General features: G+C 35.9%; 2 protein-coding genes across 6 annotated transcripts in view; one reads left to right on the forward strand and one right to left on the reverse strand.

The window, feature by feature from the left end:
• The first annotated feature begins 198 nt into the window (after positions 1 to 198).
• RtGEF (Rho-type guanine nucleotide exchange factor) lies at positions 199 to 18,028 on the forward strand. Of its 4 annotated transcripts, none has more exons than XM_028306902.1 (11): positions 199 to 302; positions 719 to 929; positions 1,145 to 1,307; positions 1,381 to 1,599; positions 1,812 to 2,010; positions 3,616 to 3,837; positions 4,588 to 4,800; positions 7,583 to 7,850; positions 7,931 to 8,131; positions 9,394 to 9,417; positions 17,709 to 18,028. In XM_028306902.1, the coding sequence occupies exons 2-11, from the start codon at positions 746 to 748 to the stop codon at positions 17,957 to 17,959; spliced, it is 1,944 nt and encodes a 647-aa protein (XP_028162703.1). In that variant the 5' UTR covers positions 199 to 302; positions 719 to 745; the 3' UTR covers positions 17,960 to 18,028. The 4 variants fall into 4 exon arrangements, with proteins under 4 accessions (XP_028162703.1, XP_028162705.1, XP_028162706.1 ...); XM_028306903.1 differs by lacking the exon at positions 199 to 302 and adding an exon at positions 439 to 590; XM_028306904.1 differs by lacking the exon at positions 9,394 to 9,417.
• A 2,734-nt stretch (positions 18,029 to 20,762) lies between these two features.
• LOC114354552 (homocysteine S-methyltransferase 1) overlaps positions 20,763 to 26,941 on the reverse strand; it is a 29,092-nt gene continuing 22,913 nt past the window's right edge. For both annotated transcript variants that reach the window (XM_028306977.1, XM_028306976.1), the window contains exons 6-7: positions 22,290 to 22,504; positions 20,763 to 21,045 (exon numbers count right to left, since the gene is read on the reverse strand). In XM_028306977.1, coding sequence (XP_028162778.1) covers positions 20,850 to 21,045; positions 22,290 to 22,504 — 411 coding nt within the window. In that variant the 3' untranslated portion in view covers positions 20,763 to 20,849. The remainder of the gene's footprint in view (positions 21,046 to 22,289; positions 22,505 to 26,941) is intronic.

Consider the following 26,941-nt stretch of genomic DNA (forward strand, 5'->3'; position numbering starts at 1 on the left):
CCCTACAAGTTCTATTATTATTATTTTGTCTAATGGCTCCAATATGAAGCACACTGGTTTTGCCAATGTTGAGTGTTTATAGAGACACGGTGGCTGGGCAGTCTACTAGTTCTATAAATTAACAAAGTCTTTGTACGCAAGTGACAGTGACATAAAAAAAAATTATATGACATTGACGTTTTACTGCAGATGGCCATAGAGAAAAGTAATACATAGGAAACAGATGGCGCCGCGTTTATTTTTGGACATTGATTAAAATTAATTTCTGTGAATTTCAGTAAATTTGGATGCAAGTTATTCGTGTATGTACAGTAGATAACGTCTTATACAGTTAATTTTCTTTATGATAAGCTTGTAATACTATTATTTTCCCTCAATTTCGTTTTAAATCTTGTGATACTACTGTGTGTGCTGTGTGTGACCATTATAGATTTGACATATTCGTTCTTCCTGTTTCTCGATTGCCTACAGCTATTAGAAAGCCCAAATTAGCTGAATTTAGCTTTTAGTATATGAAAAATGGTCTAACTAGTAACTTTAATACCAAACTTGCCAATGCACGGCGCATTTGTGATTCATTCATACTGAATGTTGGTATTTCTATTAATCATAGTTTGTGGTATTTAGCTCCATGTAAACGCTATGATGAACGGATACAATATTTTTGTAATATTTGATGCGTATATTTATTAACAGTTATGTACATTTTGTGTTGCAGAAATGATGGTGCTAGGCTCTAAACAAAATGTCCACTGAAAATTGTCTTGTTAAAGCAATATATTCCTTCAAGGGCAAAAACAATGACGAGCTATGTTTCAAGAAAGGTGATATTATTACTGTTACCCAAAGGGAAGAAGGGGGCTGGTGGGAGGGCACTTTAGGTGAAACAACAGGGTGGTTTCCCAGTAATTATGTGACGGAGTATAAAGGTAAACCTGCCATAATACATTATCATTTAGTTATAATATCATGTTAAATCCTTACAAAGAACAGTAAAGTATCTGTTTTGGTAAAATGGAAATTAATAAAATAAATCATGCAATATAAAAGGTTTTTAAACCAATTTCAATTATTTTACATTAGTTATATTTAAGTACTATTAAAACATTTATGACCAAAACTTTAATCAAGATATGTTTGCTAGATCCATCTGGCTCAGTGACCACCTCACCGATTCGAGCAGCTTCTGAAATACAAGCCTTTAGAAATGTGGTGCTCAAAGATATTATTGACTCAGAAAAAGCACATGTTGCAGAGATGCAAGGGCTTGTTAACAACTTTTTACAGCCTCTTGAAAAAAGTGAGATGTGAGTAAAAAGACTTAGTTATTTTAATGAATTTGTTATTATATTTGTTTAATACTCTCTCTCTTTTGCTTAGGCTCACCAAAGATGAATTCAAGCAGTTAACAGGAAACATCAATGAAGTTCTTCAAATCCATGAGCAGTTTCTTAGTCTATTGGAAGAATGTGCTACCAAAACCGGCCCTGATCAAAGAGTTGGGGGCCTGTTCCTCCAGTGGGCTCCAAGGATCAAATCAGTTCATCAGACTTACTGTGCTGGTCACCCAAAAGCTGTGTGCATTCTTGATAAGTATAAGTAAGTTAAAGAAAAACTACATAGTTTAGTTTTAATTTAATTAGTTCAATAACATTTTATCTAAAGACAAACGATGTGTGCCAGTGCCATCATGTGAATTGCTGAAATTATTTTTAACTGAGTATTGGACTATTAAGAACTTGAAGAATACTCTTAATGTGCTAGTGTTTAAAGTGGGTTTTACAATATTTTAAAGCACCAATTTGTTTCAGGGAAGAACTAAACACATGGATGGAGAATGCAGGAGCGGTCTGCCCTGGCGTGTTGGTGTTAACTGCTGGCTTATCCAAGCCATTCAGGAGGCTTGGCAAGTACCCAGCCATGCTGCAGGAGTTGGCTAGACATGTCCATGAAGCCCACCCAGATAGAGGGGACACTCATAGAGCTTCTGTGGTGTATAAGGACATAGCTGTAAGTTTAATAATCTTTAAATACCTACTATAGCTACAAAATGTGTGATGTGTAGTGTATTATGGCCATACTTCTTCACATTGATAAAAGTGCATAAAAGAGGAAAACTTTTCATTACATTTAAAACAATTTTTCATTAATTTTGTATAGTTTAAAAAGTACCTATATCTTTTGATTCACATTTTAAGATGGATTCCTCTTATTGCTAGTACTTACATTTATACTAACGGAGCGTAGCAATGGAATTTCCCGGCTTTTCTCTTGTATAATATGCATGTTTTATACCCATAAACCTTCCTCTTGAGTCATTCTATCTATTTAAAAAACCGCATCAAAATCCGATGCCTAGTTCTAAAGATCTAAGCTTAAATTAACAGACAACGGAAAGCAACTTTGTTTTATACTATGTAGTGATAAATTCTACTAAAGTACGGCCAACTAGCAGCGATACAAAAGGTCGATACGACTCACTATGAACCAAAAGCCCAATCTAGCTGGACAAAAAGGGTCATCGCATATCTTTCATTCGTTTAGCAAAAACGATAGCTTAATAACCAGAGGTTACGATTCAGTCATTATTTTTAGCAACTATCCTCTGATAATTTAGTAATTTTAAGACGAACTTGAACAAGTGAGTATTTTACGATCAAATTATTCACTTTCTTGAGGTTGATATATCAGTGTCTCCTGATTAATTCTAATACAATTGTAAAATTTTTTGTTATGGATCGTGAAGTAGAAGGTATGTATTACTTATTAAACCAAAAAAATTTTCCTAAAGCCTATTAATTAATTAAGATACATGTAGAAATAAAATGAAAATTCGTATTTTTTCACGTTTTTCTGTATTTGCGAGACCAGGAACTACATGGCCCCTCATGTCCCCGGGCTGGATTTTTTATATGAAGTAGCCACATATGTGAGCTTCAAAAAATAGTAGGTTGTAGACAGCACACTGAAGCACAACTTTGATTTTTTTGCAGAAAACGTAGTGGCGGTGACCAGAAGCGAGTTTTATTACGAATGGTTAAAACACACAAAAACAATAAAATTTCAGGACTATTCCATTATTTCTTAGCTAGATAAGACTAAAAAGACGTGATGGAGTGTTGTTTAAGAAACATTATAAAGAATTTAGTCAGATTAGCTCAAAATTAGGCAAAAAAATGGGTTTAGTTTGGTAAAACTCGGGACGANTTAACTAAGAAGTCCAGTTTAACTAGACCTCCATACACGTACAAAATGTTTAATAAAGAGGGTCAGCTTATACTGGTTTTTGTTTTATAATTATTAAAAGCTTTCTGTTCATTTTTTTTAACATATTATATCAAAGTAAGAGTTTTTAAAGCGTTTAGTACCTATTCCAAGCCTTAAATAATTTTGTCCAGCTAGATTGGCCTTTTGGTTCACAGTGCGACTGTCGAGTTGACAATATATTATGTCTCTTCCTATCTTGTGTATTTGTCGTAATGTCTCGTTCTCCCGCCAAAATATGTCAAAGTCAGACGGGTTCACCTATGACATTGGGCTTGTTTACATTTGGTATCGCTTCTCGTTGGCCGTACTTTATCTAATTCACGTTAACACCTTGCATCGTGTCTATAGAGCGGCTGCGCAGCATTACGGCGCCAAAAGGAGTTAGAACTCCAAGTAGTGACCGGTGAAGTGAGAGGATGGCCCGGCGGCGAACTGGCAGCTTTGGGTGACGTGTTACACATGGGCAGCGTGGCGGTGGGCCCGTCCCACCAGGATCGGTACCTCGTGCTCTTCCCAACGGCGTTGCTTCTGCTGTCTGTCAGCAAGAGGGTCTCTGCTTTTGTCTATGAGGTGAGGTGATAGTGAATAAATGTAACTAACCTGTAATTTCATGCAGGGTTGCATGATTTAAATCAAGTTGATTTAAATCATGATTTAAATCACGATTTTTATTACATGATTTTTTTAATAAAAATCATTGATTTAAATCAATGACCGAAAATGGAATTAATGAAAGGCTGGGAGTTAATATTAATCAACTGTAATGTTCGAAAACAATGTTAATATTAGGTGTTAATGTATGAAATTGTCGTTTTGTATGGAGAATCTGAAAAATTTAATTTTTCCATACAATCACATTTGCGATTTTTCAGATAACCACATAATTAATTTTTTTAATTACATATTTATATTAATTATATATTACAATTTTCCATACATCAATTCTACGTAAATAAAAATGTATTCCGTAAGAAAAACTAAAGAAATGATCGCAGAACCTAATAAAAATAAAAAAAATCAAATTAATCAAAAAAATAGTGATTTTTTTAAAAAAATCTGATTTTTTTGATTAAAATAAAAAAATCGTGATTTTTATCCACCCTGATTTCATGATATATCTTCTTTATAAATGTTGCAGTGTTGTAACCCAGAAAGCAAATTCAAATTAAAAACGTTTATTGCATGTCACACTACATTTAGCAAGTTAGTTAATTTGCTGTAAAATTAGATTTTTAGTGGTTTTGAATTCAATACTCAGTCAATTGAGTTCTCGAATTAGCGACTTCTGAAACACTGATTAATTTAAAATATTGTTGACAGGGTTGTCTTCCATTAACGGGCATCACAGTGTGCAAGCTAGATGACACTGATACTCGAAAAAATGCATTTGAAATTAGTGGGCCAATGATTGACACAATAGTCGCTGTGTGTCAAACCAGAGCAGAAGCTGATAACTGGGTCAGCTTGCTGCAGAAACATTCTAACACGAGCAGTCCCACTCATGAGCCTGGACAACCACACTCCTTACCCCATGTAAGTTCTTTTATTTCTTCTTATTTATATTTTTATTTATTGTTTCTAGTTACATATTTATTTATCAGTTATTAAGTTCCTTTGTAATGTCCCCTATAGCTGACCCGCTCTCCGTCCGAAGGAGCGTTGTCTAGCATCAACAATAGCCGCCGCAGTTTGTATCATGTGACTCTTCCACCGCCCAGTTACCCTTCTGCATCTCCTTACTATTCCTTGACAAAATATTTCGCGAGACTCGTTAAGAAAAAAGTTATAACCAGACAGATGTTGCGCAAGTTGTTACATGAAAGGACGTGGGCTAAGGCTTTAGAGTTGTCTGGTTTACCGGTTAGGAGGAGACACAAAAACCATATTCGGTTACGAATAGATAACGATGGCACTGTTGAAACGGAGACTGAGTGTTCCGATAGTGACAGCGAGAGAGAAACCGACACTACTGAATCGTACACATCTAGCTGCACCGATACAGAAGCCATTTCGTCTAATAAGATGTACCGGCAAGACGCGATGGACAGCGCTAGTCCTCGAGCTATGTCCTCGTCTTGTAGCAGCTGGGGTAGTAATTACGGATACGTACGATGTTTCGAAAATAGTCCGGATATGCATTTTGATGTAAATCAACCAGTGATAGGTGATTGTACAAAAAATATCTTCCAATCTATACCTTTAAGTGGGAGTAGTAATAATTTTGAAAAGAATGACTATTCGCAAGGGCATTGGGATAGTTTTCATATTCTTAAGCAACATTCCGAAAGTACAGAAAATTCTAACTATGAAGTTCGACCATATATGGCATGCGAAGACTTAGTGAACATGGACCAAAATACTCAGATGAATACTTTAGGAAGTGAAGACACCGATTTTATTTCTACAAGACGAAGCTTTCCAAATTGTAAAACAAAAATGGATGCTGTTCCAAAACTGTGGAAATCTACTGAGGAAAGCTACTCTCATGAAGATTTAGAAGACATAGATTGCAACGATTCTATCACAACGAATTTATTGCAATATTTAGCTCCACCCTCACCAAAACAATCTCGAGAATACAATCCAATGGATTCTATCATATTGGACCCGCCCCCAATGTTTCGTAACAAGGAAGATGATTTAAAGGTCCTAAATGTCAACCTCAACACTAATATACCGTTTAGGAAACATTCGCTTAATTCGGACAAAAGATTAAGGCGATCATTATCCAAATCTATGGTTGAGACGGAAAGTTTTAGTAAAAACGATGAGTCACGCGTCCAAAGAATGAGTTCGCAATCTGAAAGTAATAAAATTGCTAAAAAATGTGAATGTTGTAATAGATCACTGTGTCCTAGTCCGAGATCATCTGATTCAGGTGTTGTGGGCAGTTGCAACCTTGCCTCACCAGAGTTAAATATGCATGACTACCCTAATACAGGAAATATTGAAAATGACTCAGATAGCCAAGAGAAAAAAGACGAGTACATGAAAACTTCTCTGAGTAAAGAACCTTATGATAATGATCGTCGTAAAAAGTTGACGTTGTCTGAAATTGAGGCGGCAGCTTTCGAAGACCAATGTAGATGTACGTCGCCGTTCGGATCTACGGCTAGGACATCTTGTGTGACGAGCGTCACTTCAGAAAACAGTCTGGACGTCACGGATTTGTCTAACACCAATGTGAAATCTACATTTACTGCTAACCCACCAGTACTATCACCTCAGATTAAAAGAACATCTATACGGAGAAACATTGAACGGTACGTTCCAGAAATAAAATTAAAGCCGGAACCTCCGCCACGTATTTATCGTAAACCAAGCGCGCACATTGAATTGCCTAAGAATGTGCGACAGCCAATGCCGTGTCAGTGGAGCACACTGAATATAACGGAGCGAACGAAGCCTAGTTTGCATTATCATATGCGCATATACAGGGAAAATACTGGAAATACTAAGAACGAGACCCCGGGTAGACAGTCTCGCGGTAATATTCCTAGAAACCGTGATGTTTTCGATAAGGAGAACAAATCGAACGATGAGTCCGACAGCGCACAGTTGCGTAAAACGAGATCTCGTAGCGAGGACTTGTCCAAATTGCAGAAGGGTTTGAGCGAAGCGGGCACCGGTTTCGTGGTATACCGCTCCGATTTGTACGCGCACTGGTGGATGAAAGCAAAGTTACCGATTACCGTGGTCACCGACTCAGGCAAGGATCATTACTTTGTAAAGAGATACTGTTTGTGTATCACTGGTTTTGCAGATAGCATTGCCTTCAAGTTTAATAACCGCTAAATTAATACCGTCATTTAGTTTCCCCAGTGTTGCAGTGCTTTACTTGATCATCCTTGCCTGTGTTAATTCATTACTAACATAAAAAGAAAATCACAGTAAATAGAATTCACCATACTAACAAAGAGGAAAGAAATGCATGGAAAGGCTTACAACGACATTTTCTTAAATATACAACTACTGTGTGGTTTTGTTTTTGTGTTAGTTATTTAGTATATAAAACCCATTAGGGACTTGGGTTTTCATTCTAGGAACTCTTTCATCAGTTGTATAATAAGAGTATGAAAGTGTGCATTTGCGTCGCACTGAGTTACGTTCATATTTAATGAAAAACGTCTGTGCTAAAGAGGCCGTCCTAGCATATGGCACAACAAACAAAACGTCGGCGGCGCTGACTCAGCCGAGTCACAAATGTGCGCTATAAACCGCTGCGCTTTAAATAGTTGTTTCAACGTGCTAGGATATTCTGATAACTCCATAAAACAGCTTTAAAGTTTTATACTAAATCACACTTTTTCTACAGATGGCCATGAGCGACAGCAATAACTCTGATTTATCATCCGGGCTGACCAACCACAAAAGATCACACTCATTCAACAATCATCAAAGCTACACTCAACATACGCAGCAATCCCAGAAAAATAAACAAAAAAATCAGTCGGCGCGGTGGCTTTTAAGCTCTTGCGACTCTCTCGACCAATCGCCCGCTAAAACAAACAAGACACCTATTGGAAAGAAATTCTCGTCTGTTGATTTCATTGACACATCGAGCTTGAACTACAGCAATAAAGGTAAAGTGCGACGTTTTGTTATGTTAAAATGTTGCTGAGACTTGGAAGGGATTTGTGTGTTAATGGGGGTATTGTTTTAGGGTGGAGTATAACTTGTTTGAGGCCTGCGCCGCCGTTGAGGCCGCAATCGTTCACGATTGGCTCAGACGAGAACATTGGGCCCACGCACCCTTACGCGCCTCACCAACGCAAATCCAACTCTTACGAGGAAGATGCCCTCATATTGAAGGTCATCGAAGCCTACTGCACCTCGGCGCGGTGTCGAAACGCTGTCAGTTCAGGTGAGTTCATCTTATACTGTGACGTATACATTTAGTAACCCTCCGAACAGTTAATGACCTCGTCGACAATGGCCGTTCGTTAAATTGCTCTCGTTATGCTAATTATAGCGAACATTGTTACCTAATCACAGTAATTAACAAATATTACTCGAGGCTATTATCAACGCGACATGTACTTTGCCGGTTAATGAATTTCGTTTATTGAAATTAAATTCGGTAGTTTAGAGGACTTATTGAATTTAATGCATAGTAATTACGTATTTATACATTGTAAAATAAACACTTATATTGGAATGCTATTAGTAACATTAGATAATTGGCGAGGGTTAATACTAACATAGCTGTATTTATTATGCAGTACCCAATATACCACTGGAGATATTCGAGTCCACAAGGAGGAGGCACGCAAAATCAAGAAACCGAATTATCAGTTGGTTTTTAGAATGAAAGATCTGTATTTGTTTCAACCAAACTTATCGCTAGTCATTTAAAGTTAGCGCTTGAAAATAATCGTCATAAAGTTTTTGTTGTCGGTGTAATTAACGCACCTCACGAGTCACTATAATACTCTAGTATACTCGCATATTACTTATACCTCTCGATTTAAGCACACATCTCTAAATGCATGATAATGCAGCATGCTTTGGTAATCTTCCTATATAATCTCTCTATTTACACTATTTATTGGTAGATCTGAGTATGTTTTTTTTGGAAAAACATTATGTAGAGTATTAAATAGTATCATTACAGTTAATATTATAAGTACAAAGTAGCTAGTCGATATCAGTATCGTACCATATATAAACGGTACGCGCATATTGTAGATTTTATAAATTATTTTACATAGATTCAGTTATTTACATTTTAGTGTGTAAATTTTTAAAATATGTTCAGTTTTTAAGTAGTGGTTGTTTCTAATATTTGGCTTAGTACCAAAAGAATCCATTACTTCATGAAACCAAAACATTTATAGATATTACAAAATATAATTATTTTTGTAGTTTAGCCGGTATATTTGCACTATATCTTTCTCAACTTCAACAACTGCATTTGTAAATTAATAAGCATTATGCCTCATCTATAAATATTTACGTCGTTACTAACAATTCGATGGCAAGTCTTTGAGTTTCTCCACGTGCGGAGCCTAGGCACTGTTAATGTAAATATAACTCAAGTCAACACGACAGCTTGGACCCCAGTGACACGGTAGTCTGAACCTTTCTATTTTGTTACATGCGGCTGCCTTTATATCGCACCTGCAGTGGACTGCGGCCACTTATCTCTCGGTAAAGTACAATATCACGCACCCGCTACTAACATAGCTCACTATAACTATACTAAACTGCCGCTCGTGCAGCGGAGCGACACGCCGGAGCGCTACGGCTGTAGCAAGTCGTCGAAAGTGAAACGGAACAAAAGCTCCTCGGCGGCGGACGCGTATCTGTACCGCGGGCCTGACACCAGGCGGCTGCTCTCTGAGAGGAAATTCCAGTTGAATCGGTCGAACCCCAATCTGTGGGAGTGCGAGGAGCGTAAGCCGAAGTTGAACTGTGGTTGGGAGAGGCGAAGCGGGTCCCACCCGAGCCTCGTGCCGCTGCGGGTGCCTCTGATAGCGCCGGCGCCGCCGCCCGCGCCTCGCTCGGCCCGATCCTCCACTTGGTGTTGCGGCACGTTCGTCAAACAGTTACAGAAGTCCCACCACTTCGACTGACATAAATAGAACTTTTCATTTTGCTGCTCAATTCTCCGATGTTCCTTTAGTTACATGATTCCGCCTGACTGACATTGAGCCATTTATAAACCCACTGATACCCATCGGATAGGTGTGCGTGATCATTGTATGGTTTTCGACTTGCAAACTCCTCATTAACCAAAGTTTATTCCATTGACTAATATTATAATGACGCAGTGGTAGATTTACATTGGGTATACAAAGCGTGCAAGTTATTTTTGAAAATGTAATTATTCATAGATAATGCAATGCATAATGTTGCTATAATTAATTATACATTTTAATGTTGAATTTACCACTGCTGTACAGATTTCCAAACTAACTTACGCATTATTATAAATATCCATTTACGCTAACATTTAATGGGCTTTATAGAAAATAAGGTTTAAAGATAAGTAGGCGTTATTCATAAATAGATGTATGCCAGAAATGCATGTGTATTTAAAGAATACATGAACAAGTTAAACACTTCATATTTTCATACTTTCTTATGTGCCATTTAGTAACAGGTATGTGATTTATTATACATGCCTGTAATGTGTGTTATCTATGTTAACATAGATTTTAATTCATCTAATGTGTTGTGCATGTATGCAGTATTATTTAGAGTTGATATTTATTAGCGATTGCTTATTAATAATGGTCTAAATAAAAGAAATAATGGTGCATTATTAATTTGGTGCGAATGCGCATGATTTAAATGTAATTTAGTATTATGTATGTTTTTAATGAAAACACAGTATAATATGTACATCGTACATTGTTTTTACGAAGCTATTAAATGTTTGTAAGCGGTGTATTATCCGTAATGGCAAATATATGTGTGATATCGTTGTAGCTTTAGAAGCATATTAATAATAAGTTTATAGTTTGATAGTAAACCACTTTTTGGGCAGCTTCTAAGCTTATGAAACACTTTTTTTGATAAAAATTAAATGTTGTCTTTTTTAGAGATTTCTACCGGTTTTGTATTTTGTAAAATAAATTAGGAATTGTTAATTAAGATCGTAGGTAACGTTACCAACTTGGTATTTTACTTAACGTGCTGCTAATTATTGACATTATTTGTTGATTTATACCAAGTTAGATTAGATGATATTATTTTATACCAGGCCAATTTTAACCTAAATAAAGTAAAGCAGCTTAAATTTTATTAAAAAAACTACAAACTGACGATGATATTCACTTTAGTTTTTGCATATTATGTTTGTTGTGTCTTGTTTGACTTTAGATTTATGAAAAGTGATTTTGAAGTAGGTAATTTGATTTATTCAAGTATATTAAAAAAGTACAGTCTTACATAGTAATCGTTTTACTAATGTGACATTGTTTTCTTTTACAATAACGTGGTGGTACAAGATAACTTTTTTATACTCGTTGGTTGATTTAAATCGGTTTAGCTATTCTCGCATTGTTACTGTATAATCATTCGCCCAGTATAGAAGTAAAAAACATATTTTTATAGTAATCCAAAAGTTTTAGTACAATTTAAGTTTAACCGGAACAGATGGGCAGTGTTCCAACGATTTGTTCGTGAAACTACAAATGCAAAACCATTTGTTTCCATGATTTTGTATAAACGGATGTGAAATTTAACTGTGCACCTGACGTTTGCGGACGATGTTTTGTAATAATTTATGAATAAATGACGTTACGATAATTTATTTCTAAAACTAGCGACCCGCCCCGACTTCGCACGGATGCTAAGTGTAGACACAAACCTTCCTCTTGAATCACTCGTATCTATTAAAAAAACCGCATCAAAAAATTAAGGCATACATAGGAACAGACAGATAGGAAAGCGACTTTGTTTTATACTATGTAGTGATGTTTGGGCATCAGTAGGTATAATCTGATTATACAGTGTGAGTCACGTTAAAGTGTACATATGAAAATAGATGAAACTAGACCTATTTTTATCGACAAAAAAGAGGTCAAAAAATTTTTGAGATTTTTTTTTAATTTTTTATCGAATTTTTTTTCTTCCAATTACTTATTGTAAAGAAAACGTAATAACTTTTAAACTAAGCGGTATATCCTGATAAAATAAAACAGTCATAATGCTAAATAACAGGCGATACTAAAAAAATACATAAAATACACAAAAAAGGCCAACAAATAATAAAAAATGATACTTTTTGAAAAAAATCTGCTTAAAAATTCGTGTTTTTTTTGGTTATTTGATAAATTTCTCCAAAAAATGCCCCTATAAACGGTGGTTTTTATTACTTTGTATTATTCTCTATCGTATTACCTTCGTAAAACCAAAAATTGCATGTCCCTATCCCTATCACAACGTTTGCAATGATTGTTTGAACTAAGCCTCTCCGGGCGCGCCATTCAACGCTTCGTTAACAATGAAAATGAAAATGGCTCTAGATTTGTAATTTTGATAAAGACAAGTTAGATTTCAAATAAAAACAAAAGATTTCGAAGTAAAATAAGCATTTTAGTTAAAACTAAAATTGTCTCTACCTGTAGCGGAGAATAATGTTGTGGCAGGCCTTTGTTCAAACGATCATAGCAAATGTTGTGATAGGGATAGAGGCATGCGATTTTTGGTTTTACAAAGATAATACGATAGAGAATAATACAAAGTAATAAAAACCACCTGTTATAGGGGCATTTTTTTGAAAAATTTATCAAATAACCAAAAAAATACGAATTTTTAAGCAGATTTTTTTCAAAAAGTCTCATTTTTTATTATTTGTTAGCATTTTCTGGGTATTTTATGTATTTTTTCAGTATCGCCTGTTATTTAGCATTATGACTGTTTTTATTTTATCAGGATATACCGCTTAGTTTAAAAGTTATTACGTTTTCTTTACAATAAGTAATTGGAAGAAAAAAAATTCTATAAAAAATTTAAAAAAAATCTCAAAAAATTTTTGACCTCTTTTTTGTCGATAAAAATAGGTCTAGTTTTATCTATTTTCATGTGTACACTTTAACGTGACTCACACTGTATATAGGATAAAGGTTCGGCGCAGTACACGGGTACCCAATTATAATAGCAGAGCGCGGCTTTGAACTGGCTTTGTAAATATGCCCGTCCCGTATTAATTTTGCTTATACAATATTCATTAAATCTTCGTTAATAATGTGTAACGCGTTGCGTTATTTCGTCGTTCTGTCGTTAAAGCGCGGTAGGTCGGAATTATGCAAAACGTAGATACGACAGTTAATGGAGACAAGTGGGGCAGGTTATTAGATTGCTGGGGTAATCACGGCGGACAGCAGCCGTGGCGCTACTCATTTAATATTGAACAGCGCAGCGATAGCGCAACTCGCGCCGCATGCAACACTTATATCGCTACGTTAAAACCTCGCCAGCGGCTATATTAGCATCAGATAGAACCCCTCTAATCCAATTTCCTTCCCCAATACTTCCAAGATTTCTATCTTAATATTTAAAATATTTACCTACAGCCTTCAAGTAATACATTAGCGATAGGCTATCGGCAATGAAGGTTCTTTTTAACTAAATTACACTTGTTTCCTTTTATTGCATTACCTGTAAATATATTTATGGGGTCGTAACACGATCAATGAAACCCCTATAAAACAATAGAGTTTTAATGTACTTAGTCTTTTTAGTAGCTAATATTTTCCATGTTTTATGTTATTACTAGCGTTTCGCCCTGACTTCACTCGGTGTGTTTTTAAGGTATCGTGCAAACTTTGACAATAAATTAGCTGAACACAGTAAAATCTCATGAAACACCTTTAAATATTTTCGAAGTTTTAGGTGCCTGGTGTTTACCTATAAAACTGCCGTTTCTTATGAAGAATTTGAAAGAAACTCAATTTCCTGAACAATCTTTATGATTTTGATAAACTCTTTGAGTCTGTGAGAAAGTTTTGGCAATATCATAAGTAGGTAAAGCTACATACGTGCTACACTTTCGTTGTATAGCCTGACCAGGAACATAAAAACCCTCGCCATGTTGCGGAAAACTAATGGTACTAATTTCTTTTAATGGCAACAGTATAGTTCCAAAATACTGAACTGTCCTGTGCATGACATTGACAGCGGGGCGCCACCGTCTATACCGGATCGCTGGTTCCGATTTTTGCCATGTTGGAAACCATATAGTTGAACGATGGTAGCGCCCCCCTGTCATTGAGTTTGGTGGGACAGTTCAGCGTGGGTCATCTATAACTGAAAACTTCATTGACATGTCACCTTGCATGTCAGTCTATTGCTGTCAAAGTGTAAACAAACTTTATTTTAAATGTGCGCAATTGATTTTGTGAATTAAATTGCTAAAATCTTTTTATAGTCGTGAAAGAAAAGTGGTTCACAATGTGTTAAAGTATTTGTCGAAGAGAAATACTAAGGGTTCGGACAATATTTTCATTGAATAATGTTTCCGACAAAGGTTGTCAAATTGACTGTCATGTTTATCGTATAGTACAGTCCACTATGAAAATTAGCTGTGGTTTGTTTCAACTACCTATTTTAAAATTTTCTGTCACTTTCTAAGTGTTGAATTTTATGGAATTGGGAAAGAAGTACCGAGGTTGAAGCGTTCATGACCAAACATTGCAGTTGAATATTCAAGTTCTGAATTTGATTATTGATGAATAATAAAATAAATCCTACTAGCTTGATTGATGGTTTCATTTAATTTATTTAAACCAGGTTACCTATAATAATATTTTTTGGTTAATTTATGAAAATATCAAATTAGCCCGTAATCCTGAATCCTGATTAGAGATGAAACGGATAGTTGTTTGGCCGGATACCGGATACCGGATATCCGGCCTGCTGCTAGGCCGGATAGCCGGATATCCGGCGGCCGGATAGTTGGCCCATTGTCTCGTTGCATGTCGTGACGAGTTTAGCGCCGCACAGGTGCTTCGAACGCGATCAGTGGGTCTATTAGTAGACTAGACTAGTCACACTTTTCGAAAATCAAATCAGTCCGAATAGAATGACAGATTTTGCCACTTGTCTAGGGGGCAGATCAATTCGGGCGATTTCGGTTGCCATCATGAGTGTGTGATTGAATAGCGAAAATTAAATAAGTTTACTTGCTGCATAATCTGACTGAACTGCATCATGACATCAAACCATCAGTGAAAAAAAGATCGCCTATTTGGCAATATTTCGACTTGACAGATATTTACAAATAGTGTATTCGTCATTAGAGTGAATAGCCCAGAAAAATAAATTAGTTTTTTTAAAGGCCTTAATATGGCTTTTTGTAACTTTTTGGACTTTAAAAATAAAAGCCGTGATTATTATAAGCCATTTTATTGATGTTTACCTCAAAGATTAATGTATTTCATTTTATGATTAGGAAATTGTCGTAGTTTTTTAATATCCGGTATCCGGCCGGATAGTGAGTTACTATCCGGTATCCGGCCGGATAGTAAATTTAGGCCGAATATCCGGCCTACCGGATAGTTACCGGATATCCGTTTCATCTCTAATCCTGATACATAAAGTTAGCCTATTAATTTAACACAGGTACGACTGTACTCAGTGTTGCACTATCAAATGCGATTGACGCGCCTCTATGCCAGGGTTTTTATGTTCCTGGTCAGGCTATATAATACTTATGGGTTAAAAGCTCAAGAATCCCTCTAAATCATAATAAAGTTAATTATTATTATTGATTGTTATAATTAATCTTACACAGTCAAAGTTTCACCGTAAAATATTCCAAAGTGACCTTCTTGCGGTAATTTCGGAAAAGGGAAACTGAAAACAGCCGAGGTTGTCAAGCGAAAGCTGGCACTGATTAATTGAAGCAGAATCTGAAAAATCCGCATAGCACCGCAGGCAGACTTTGGCCGGAGTTTGCGGTAACTACTCTAATAAGCTGATCTAGTTTTACGCTAAGTCAAATTCAATTTAATTAGATTTTCCATCGACTAATCATTTCCTATGCATGACCAAACTTTCGATCGAACTGTTTATTGCCCATTATGTTAGTTAAGCACTTTTATTTGCCAATTTAATGCGTTTGGAAAATTGAAGCTTGTAAAATAGCTATTAAAGATAAACGATATTAATTTATGCAAATTAATCTTAAAATGTATTCGTTAAAAAGTATCTGCAACGCCAGCACCATATTTACAATTTCATGGCTATTTATATAAAAATTTATATGCAATAATCGGATTATCGCGTAAGAGTTAATTTGTATTTCGTGTTTAAAGCTTTATTATAAAGAAACTTAAACAAAACTAATTCCACTACTTTTCTTGTGGCTTCACTTTATTTATCCACATTCAACCTGAACTATCTTATATTAATAAGTTGGTGTTTATTTATCTATTTCATTCTCAATAGAGTAAAAACACAGTTTGACTCGACATCACGATGTTTTAAACTATTACTATTACATTATTTACCTAAATTATTATAAAACTTTTATTTATATTTATAAGTCGTTCATCTCACTAACATAAATATATTTACGAGTATTTAGTATTTATGTAAGTACGTGTTATAAGTTTAAAAATTGTCTTGGTCGTAGTGAGATAGCAAGGACTTGTATGTAATATTATTTTGCAATATCAAGTTAACCAAAGTAATTATGGTAGAGCAGAGAGTAGAATTTATAATTCCAATATGAAGCCATACAATGCATTGGTTTTCATCAAATAGATTGTTCTAATGAAAACAACGATAAAGGGACTCTGCTATCTTATTTCGATTACGATAGAGACGGTTTGATATCGCTTACAATTACATCTAAATTTTTAGGATTACTTTTTTAGACATGCATGTGGTACAGCGGAATAGCCCTGGATGAAAGAAATAAAAAAAGTAGACTTACAATTACTACACTCGTAAAAGTCTGTGACACAAACAGTCTCTATCTTTCATCACTTTTTGTATGTTTCTCGTGTTGTTGACTTGTTCCTCATCTAGTCATCCATTTAACATAATATATGTGCTATATTGTTGATACTTTTTCGTGCTTTCTATTTTATGTTTATGTTATATGAATAAACAAGTCGATGAGGCATAAGTATAACACATTTTATTTGAATAATAAAATTAAACATAAGCCAAGATTTGATTTTATATTTAATAATATTTATTATTCAAAATCGTGTGTAAGTATATATTTGCTATATTTATTTTTCTATTGGAATATTATTGTAGTTACATATTAATAGACTTTTAAATAAATTATTGGAAAGTATATTTGCAGCAAACATTTCTTTTAACTCCACCATAATTTCTATTACACAAACTAATTACTGCCTGAAGTTAAATCTATTCTCCACTTGAACCTTTGGTATGAAAATGCACAGTGCACCTGGGACCGACGACGATCGTATAACTTCGATATTAGATAATTCGCTTATTAGAATCTACTAATGCTAAGTTGTCGATAGAGCTTTTGTAATTTGTATGGAAAGTTAGTTGGCTTAAAATAACCCATTTGTTGATGTAAAATTAGTTTGTGCTTGGGTCACGTCGCGAAATTCCGCTCTATTCTTGAGAATATCCCTGGCTGTTTGTACGTACCAAACATTTTCTTTAGGAGGGTGTAGAAAAGTAATGACGCTGAAATGATTTGTAGCGTTTATAAATGAGGTCTCTCGCGAACCATTTCCTATCAATAGATTTTTGATAAATAACAACATAAATTATTTGGTATTCATACACACATATCTTGTTTAATCAAGCCCTTCTGCTTATAAAGGTGGGTACCGAATTAACAATGCTGTTCAGTGGCAGTTCAATCCGACTAATCGCGATCATTGACTGAGACATGACGTTATCGCGGAATAAATTATTGCCACTGAATAGCTAAGTTAACTGAGGTGTATGTGGTGAGTTTATCTCGTGTAGTGATACAATGATTCTATTTTCAGAATGCGATGACGAGACGCCCTCGATAGAAGCGCTAGTGCGCTCCCCGTCGCTGCCGGTCCACTCGGGCAGCCATAGCTCGCCCACCCTATGGACCATTGTCATGCGATTGCAGAACGAAATAAAAACGCTCAAGTTAGACGTTAAAAACCTGCAGCTGCAACTCAATGACGAAAGACAGGAGCGAACGCTTGCCATTGCCGCCTTGCAAACCAGTAATTTATACAAAGACGCAAAAGAAAGTAAATGTTAAGTGCCTAATAGTTTTAATGTACAACGAGTATTATTTTATGCAATATACTAATTCGATATTTTGAAAATATATTTTTTTATTTCATTCCTCTTCCATATGTGAAGTTTGGTCTCTATTAGTTAACTTCTCTAAGAGAAGATTCTGTTCAAAAGTTTTTCTGTGATACCGACATCTAAATCTCAAAAAGAGAATCATTCTGGAAAGTCCATAAATAAAATATAACCCTGTATAAAGGTACGTCTAGTGTGTATGAAACTCATTCAAATGTAATACAGTGTCTGTATTCAAGCACCACGCAGTTATGCAGAACAGAAAAAATAGCGTTTAAGAATCTTTACCGCTCGTACAATCTGGAGCCCCCGTCACTCACGTGTCAAACGGCATCCAACTGAACACTCTTATTTCGTAACTGAAAGTACACAAACATAAAGCAAACAAAACCATAAAAGAGTAGCGGGATACACCACACAGGTTTTTGTGTTTACTGCCTATCAAAGCGCTTTATGCTTGCACGCACTGCAGCGTGGATAAGTCTACCTACCAATCTTTCATACCACAATACAGATCTTACTTCTCAAAAACATAAAATATTGTTTAAGCCTAGGCGCAGACCATAGATTTTTCGTCGGCCGATAGTTTAGTCGGGCAGTTGATCAGTATGGGCATGTATGGAAGTGCGCACATTACACCGATTCGATTTGGCCGATTCTTCATGCAATTTAAAATCGGGCACAACTAGCGGCCAACTAAAAATCGGTGGTCAGCGCCTAGTCTTATAGGGATGTACCTCAATAAATGCCCACGCTATGTAGAGCTTTTGTAAGACGACAAGGAATACCACTAATTCTACTAATGACTCAACAAAATCGATTCGAACCCGCGGCCTCTGACTGTAGTCCGGGGCGCAAACCGTTAGAGCGCCGTACTTTTAGAGTCATATTATATTGAGCTAATATATGAGATGCTATGACTAAATTACCTATACCATCTATCAATAAAAACTTTGATGGGTGAATTCACTCCGACGCTAAAGAGTAGCGACAATGTATCTAAAGGATTGTAGTAAAAGTGGAACAGCAATTAAACTGTTGTAACACTTCTTAATTCGTATAAAGTTTGGGTACTAAAACTGAGTTGCATATATTTAAACCTGTGACTTTATCAATAATAGCAAAAATAATTTATTAAAAAAGTTCTGTATAATGCAACTTTAAATATAAAATATCAGAATGTTGACAATTCGATAAAACCACAGTACTACAATAATATTCTGACCAGAATTTCTACATAAGAAAAACCCATTTTGTTTTAGTGATAAATGAAGTGACAAACCCACATGATATTTGCTCTGTTTACATAAATTGTTTAGCGATCTTGGCACAACTATACACCATTATTAACTATGTCGCGTTGTGACACACGGCCCAGTTCAATGAGCACTCACTCGAGCGGACCGCCACTACAGCGTAGGTGTAAAGGGAAGAGTTACACAATAATGGGAGTATAAAAACATCTGCACTTTACCTCCTTCGGTTCACGGCGCACTATAAAGAGGGTCCTGACAATGACATTAATTGTATTATTAAACAGGACTGGAGTTAATTAGGAGTGACTGAGGGTAGGCAAGTTTCTTTAATAATTCATCACGATGTCCAATTCTTTGTGCCCGGAATACTAATAGTGGTCACGGTATTTATGGGCCATCTTATTGGTTAACTTGCTTCTAATTGGTGAACATAGGCGGTTTCAAAATAGAGCAACTTACGAAATGAATCCGCGCCGGTGAACTATTTTTCTCAATCAGTATTTTCTCTCTTTCTTTCTTTGTTTAGGTAAAAATAAATCTAGGAACTAATTAATTGACCATGTCGTCGCCTGGCTTGGTGGACAAATATTGTGATATATCAAAAGCTAAATTGCAATTACTTTTGTTGATACGATATTGTGTATCGTAATGTGGTATCTGGAATTTGGATGAATCTATCAACAAAAACCCCAAATGAATTACTTAGGTGAAAGTAATCTCTCGTAACAACGGTCAGGTAAAATCGCTAATGCCTATTTGTGTAATATATAGGGAAGCATTTACGAGATAAAAGAAGTCGATTCAATTACGTGCTCATTCCTCGTGCTCCAGTTGATAAAATGTTGGAATGTTTTCATTTCTTTCATAGCCGCTAAAAATTTGGAGCGACAGTCGTTTCGTCGCCGGGACCGACAACAAACGTTAGCTTTTTAATTTCGTTTTCAATTTGGTGTCGTCACCTAGAATTTTGCATTCACGGCACTGAGTCTTTCGCCACTTCTGAAGAAGTTATTAAAACTCATAATTTGACTTGTTTCCCTGTTGAAAGAAACTTCAGCGAGTAAGAAAAATTCATCATGGCTGATAGCCGAGGGGTCACCCTAGGGCGACCCACTTCGTCAAGTTGTTAACAATAAATTAATTATCCAGTTATCGAAAGGTCTAATAATGATTTATGCGAATTGTTAGATACTTGTTGATTCCTTGCTATGTTAAACCAATCGTACTTCATAGGCCTATGATGAAATCATTTCTTGCTTCCCCAATGGTTGACTGTTAAACTGTAAAAACTTTACTAATTATATTCAGCAAGACAAATTATCAAACTAATAGGAATTAGGTACCTAGTCGTAACGTTATTAACTTTAATTTTTATTACGTTGAAGCTCAATCTAATTGTAAGTTACCGTCTGGCCTGCTTCCCTGTCTTATTCTTAGAATTTTAATAACGACCAAGAGAATCATATCGGACAATATCTTAAAATGAAATCACAATCATACTTATTAATCTTATATTCACATAAAGTTTACTCAGAATATACACTTGTATACTTAATTCTATAGGAAACAGTATAAATGGCAACATTATTTGGCGATCACGTTGGTCTCTGGTTGGTACTTGGCGAAACGGTACTGGTCGCGCCAGCGGCAGACCTGGTTGCGGATGCGCGTGACGTCAGCAGCGTAGGTGCGGCAGCAGCCGCCTACGTAGCGCACGCCCAGGTCTAGCCACTCCTGGATGAACACCTCTACTGGCTCGCACTTGTCCCGGTCTATCCAGCTGTAATCAGATTCCAGGTTAGTGCAAAGTTTTTGGGACTAAATGAGACTATTTAATATACGAGACTGAGTATTTCGTGAAAAATTCAAAATCTCTTAAAGGTCAGCAAGATTTTTCGCGAAAATTGAAAGCTCTAGCTGAAAAAGTCTTTCCATTAGTTTGGAATATTATTTTGAGTGGGTACATTTTTACAACGTTTTGTTCAGATATCCTAATGCTTATAGAGGATTATGTGAGCTCTAAGCTCGTACCTACTATTTTCTTTATTTTAAAGCATTAAGAACAAACATTCCGTATTCTGTAGAGTCGATACTAACGGGAGATGACATTGATGGCTACTGCGAAATACATCTAAGCAACAACAGACAAGGTATTGATTCACACCTATCTCTCATTCAATCTTTGCCGTATTTACGAAAGCGAATGCGGTGCTCAATACGGAAAACTTTTGTACAAAAACGTGAAAAATAAAACTCCATTACGTTATTTTATTCGTATCTTGATCTTAATAATCTTACCTCAGACAATAACAAAAGTGTTTGGAGATTTATTGTTATTATTCAAGGTAGAGAATTAGCGCCTTATCGATAGCTGAGCCCACCACCGGCGGATAATTTCGGACATAATTGACATAAAGGTCAGGGTCAGAAGAAATAGTTATCTAATGGAAACCCCGGTTTGTTTATTTAAGGCCAGCAAAAGCTGTTGCCTAAATAGACGGCTGACCTGATAAATGTGCAGCCAGCCATTAAGTAGTTTATTTTAATCGTGTTCGCTGAAGATCAATAAGCATGTTCATTAGTAGCTGTATTGATGGTGACCTAAATGCATATTTAAAACTTATTTTACCCGTTTACCTCAATCACTTAATATTATAATGTAACTTTAAGTCTGCCTATAGTTTTGAGTTCATAATATTGACGTTTGCCCTTATAAAGCTAAAAATAGCAGTCCTCAATGAGATATCATTTAAGTTAAAAGAAATAACGTAGACTGTCTCAGAATAATTAATCAAGTATTCTTGAGCCACCCACTCAATTTCTTCTCTCAATGATAACAATAAAACTTTAATGCCATTTTAGAGCAGTGAATACCAATGTTGAATACTTCACACTGTCTTGCAATAAACTATGCGCCTTATCGAGAATATAAATGTAACTACGTCATGCCCGTGCCACCTGAAGCGCGTAATGTGTGGCCGTTTGCTTTCATAGAAGTGGGCCGCTATCTAACTGCGATCTTACCCTATTTGAGGGTTGTATTTTTCGCCTGAATTGGGGTAGACGATAAGTGGAATGGGGTTGTGTGGCCGGTCATCGTTGAAGCCCTTGATGAGTTTCGACACGAAGGACGGCGCGCAGCAGTTCACTCCCACTGCCACCAACTGGTCGGGATTTGATTCCCAACACTTCTTTGCTACCTTCTGGAAACTTTCACCGTGTGCTATGCTCTGGTTGTCCTGTGAACAAATTAAATATTTTTAACTATTTTTCTGTGTAGGCATTTTAACTAGGTACTTTTCTTCACACATTCGGAAAAGTAAGTTATATAGCCTGACCAGGAACATAAAAACCCTCGCCATGTTGCGGAAAACTAATGGTACTAATTTCTTTTAATGGCAACAGTAACTGAAAACGTCATTGACATGTCTCCTTGCATGTCAGTCTATTGCTGTCAAAGTGTAAACAAACTTTATTTTAAATGCGCGCAATTGATTTTGTGAATTAAATTGCTAAAATCTTTTTATAATCGTGAAAGAAAAGTGGTTCACAATGTGCTAAAGTATTTGTCGAAGAGAAATACTAAGGGTTCGGACAATATTTTCATTGAATAATGTTTCCGACAAAGGTTGTCAAATTGACTGACATGTTTATCGTATAGTACAGTCAACTATGAAAATTAGCTGTGGTTTGTTTCAACTACCTATTTTAAAGTTTTTTGTCACTTTGTAAGTATTTAATTTTATGGAATTGGGAAAGAAGTACCGAGTTTGAAGCGTTCATGAGCAGACATTGTAGTTGAATATTCAAGTTCAGAATTTGATTATTGATGAATAATAATAAAATCCTACTTGCTCGATTGATGGTTTCATTTAATTTATTTAAACCAGTTTACCTATAATATAATATTTTTTTGTTAATTTATGAAAATATTAAATTAGCCTATAATCCTGAATCCTGATACATAAAGTTAGCCTATTAATTTAATACAGGTACGACTGTACCCATTGTTGCACTATCAAATGCAATTGAAGCGCCTCTATGCCAGGGTTTTTATGTTCCTGGTCAGGCTATAAATAATTAACAAAATACAGTCCTATCAACTTAAGCTGAGAATTGCATTTGTGTGAGTGATCGCCAAAAGTACCGTTAGTAAAACACATACAAATAAAATTAATGTTTTCTTAAAAGGAAGTCTATAAAACACTTGCTACCAATTGGACCGATGTAACGACACTTGACACATCCTTTTAAATAAATAAATAAATAAAAACAGGTCCTCGCTCAGCATATGTCAAGGCACGAAGTACCTCGACGCTGATATTCTGCGAGCACCGTTTATAGAGAGGGCGTCCAGCCAGCCTTACAAAATACAACAAAAAGACAAACTTTATAAAATTACAAAATAAAAACAGACTAAAAACTTTTCGTTCACACCTTTAAAATACGTATTCAATTTGCATAAAATTTCTTTCACTTGGCTGCTTAATGGATTTCGTACAGGAAATTCACTTACAGTAGGAGCCATTTCACTAATATTTGGAACACAATTACATAAAATTACACGTATCTGCTACCAGTACCGGGGGTGAAGTGAAGTATGTGAGCGGCAAGGAAGCGGTGCGTGGCGGACGCGCCGCGCTTCAGGCCGCTTGCTATAATAAACTATGCGCGGGACGCGCCGCGCTTCAAGCCGATTGTCACTCTAAACTATCGGTGTGCACTCACACAAATGCAATTCTCAGCTTAAGTTGAGAGGACTGTACCTCTTGTGGTACCTCAGTCTACAGAACCTTTATTAATTTCCTTAGTATAATATAGATCATATCTAACACCTGCCTTCAAGTGTACCGGGAGTTTACTCATTTAGAAAGTTAACATATCATTAATTAAATAATAAGATACAGTCATGTTACGATACTCTCGTAACGCGAGTTCGAAAACTTGCAAACTAATTAAGCGTGTTCATGTCAAGATTCCACATTTACCGAGTTCGAACGTACCAGGAAATACAAACAGAATCTAAATTCGTTTACATATCTGAAAACATTGAAATGCAAAAGCAAATAAACGCGCTCTCGCAGTTGGCAGGGAGTCGCCGACATAACTGCCAATGCACACAACCAGCCCGCACCTAACTACTAACCAATGCTGACTTAATAACTTTAACCCTAGATTCGTTAGGTACAGTCGCGGAATGAAAAGGTTCGTCAGTTTTCAAATTGATTCCTTCAACGAATCGCGAGCACATATTACCTTTTGAAACTATGTTACAGAATAATCTCGAGTTAGAGAAAATAAATCTTTAGCTGTTCGTCAGTAACAGTGGCGGCGTAGCATGTGTTGGCACCCGGGGCGATCACCCCCCCTCCAGTCCTAAGGCACCCCCTGGCCCCCTGGTACCCCCTAGGATTTTGGGGTTACCTACCGATTCGAAGACAATCGCATTCCCCCACCCCCCCGCATCATGACATAGACCGCAGATTTGCCATGCAAATGTGCCAGTGAGTACTAATCTGCGCGACTTGTGTCACCCCCNAATCGCATTCCCCCACCCCCCCGCATCATGACATAGACCGCAGATTTGCCATGCAAATGTGCCAGTGAGTACTAATCTGCGCGACTTGTGTCACCCCCTGATGCTTGGCACCCGGGGCGGACCGCCCCCACCGCCCCCCCCTTACGCCGCTACTGGTCAGTAAAGTTCAAAATTATTCAGATCAAAGTTGTTTGACGATTTATCTTGTCAAGAAGATTATTATGATTGATAAACTAAAACCTTCTTGTTGGTTCAACCTGCCATTATTATTTCTATTAAAAAACTACAAATTTTGTAATATTGCACTGATGGGATAGATAAATAAACAAGCAAAACCTTATTCGTTAGCAAACGTCATATTTATTTAAAGGCATGTATTTAAATGATCTTTTTAAATTAGCTTAAACGGCATATAAAAAAATCTAAATGGTCATCTATTTTAATGATTGATCCTCTTTCTTTGAGACATAAAATAAATGAAATCGATCGATATTTTAACCTCTTTTGAACTACGCAAAAACATTTTGAGATGTAAAAATTATATCTGATCGTTACTTTTTGGTCCTCAAAAATAAGAGAAATGAGCACCAAATATTCAATATCGTGATACTTTTTTAAATAATTTGATATGTATAAATTATTTTTTGTCTATATCAAATAATCTTCAAAATAATTATGTTATGGTACTTATTTTTAATAAATTGTCGTCAAAGGATGGAAACTATTTAAAGCCACTTGATGTTTAAAGTTTTATTTTTTATTAATAGCATACTTAACACGTTCATACTGCGTTATCGGGTCGAATTGACCTTAGGTGCTGCATGCGTTGGTACGGGATGGATATATTCGGTCTTTTCAGTAGTACGAAAGATAAATATTGTTTTGCAATTGTTTCGTCAAACAAAGTAAATATTTGGAAAAAAAAACTTATCAGGTCCTTACGACCCGTACCTCTAGTACGAAAAACTTTCGAGTTCGTTTCGTTGCGTATTCAAAGTGTCATCGAAAAATTTTGTATGAAAAATTAAACAGCGCCCCCTAGGGCGGCTATAATATAGGGGGCGCTGTTTAATTTTTCATACAAAATTTTTCGATGACACTTTGAATACGCAACGAAACGAACTCGAAAGTTTTTCCTACTAGAGGTACTGATGTCGCACTAAAAGTAAAAAAATATCGTTTAGTGCTTTTATCGGGTATCGATTCGACCCGTTGACAGATGACTTCGACTCTATGGTCACTGATCACGGTCGAGATCGGTATCGTTCGTTCGTTCGTTCGTTCGTTTCAGCCAAATGACGTCCACTGCTGGACAAAGGCCTCCCCCAAGGTTTTCCACAATGAACGGTCCTGCGCTATCCATAATCGCATTTAGCAACACGATGAGATCGGTATACTAAGAGAAAATCAACCTTGCGATTTGAAAAAAATAAAGAGGTAATAATTATGATGTCAGGTTCAGGGATGCCAGAAGTATAAAATTATTTTACATAGCGCCTCTAGTCCCAAACTAAGCAAAGCTTGTAATTTAAACAAACATGGCAATGTACCATTCTGCTTGCTTATTGGCCGCTAAGCCCTTGGCCAACTCAGTAAACGACCAATGACGGACGATTGTCACTCAACCACAAAGTATCGAGTAAATTAAAAGATATTTTTTAATTAAAAATATTAACCAATAATATTTTTAGTTAGATCAAATATATTTTAAAGTTAAGTTATACATAAATCGAAATGTATTTATTAGGTGATCAATGTTAAAAGGCAAACTTGTTATAAAAATCATCAAATTAACAAAATTAAAGATCAATAACTAAAAAAGAGGATCAAATATTATTTTTGTTTACCAAATATTAAAAGAGTATGTTAAACATAAATATTATGTTACCTTAAATGAAGATCATTCATAATTTATCCGTAGATCAACTAATATAGACACAATAATTAATATAAAGATAAAATATAATAAAATACATCATTTATTTTTAATAGTGCACATATAAAAAAGATCAATTAGTTTTTAGAGGATCAAATAATATTGTCCCTTATTTAAATGTTAGCAGCACTGTTTCTTGCACGGTTATGTTGGCAGGTTTGACTCTTACAGTATCTAGAGCAAGCGAAAACCGACACTAAG

Source organism: Ostrinia furnacalis, unplaced genomic scaffold (genome assembly GCF_004193835.3).
Source record: "Ostrinia furnacalis isolate ACB-3 unplaced genomic scaffold, ASM419383v2 OfSCF2054, whole genome shotgun sequence".
NCBI classification, from domain to species: domain Eukaryota; kingdom Metazoa; phylum Arthropoda; class Insecta; order Lepidoptera; family Crambidae; genus Ostrinia; species Ostrinia furnacalis.

Excerpts from the sequence above, each read along its gene's own strand:
- RtGEF (XM_028306902.1), top strand. The coding sequence starts at position 746 with ATGTCCACTGAAAATTGTCTTGTTAAAGCAATATATTCCTTCAAGGGC. Across the intron at positions 1,600-1,811 it reads TGCATTCTTGATAAGTATAA|GGAAGAACTAAACACATGGA; the intron begins GTAAGTTAAAGA and ends AATTTGTTTCAG. Across the intron at positions 7,851-7,930 it reads CTTGAACTACAGCAATAAAG|GGTGGAGTATAACTTGTTTG; the intron begins GTAAAGTGCGAC and ends GTATTGTTTTAG.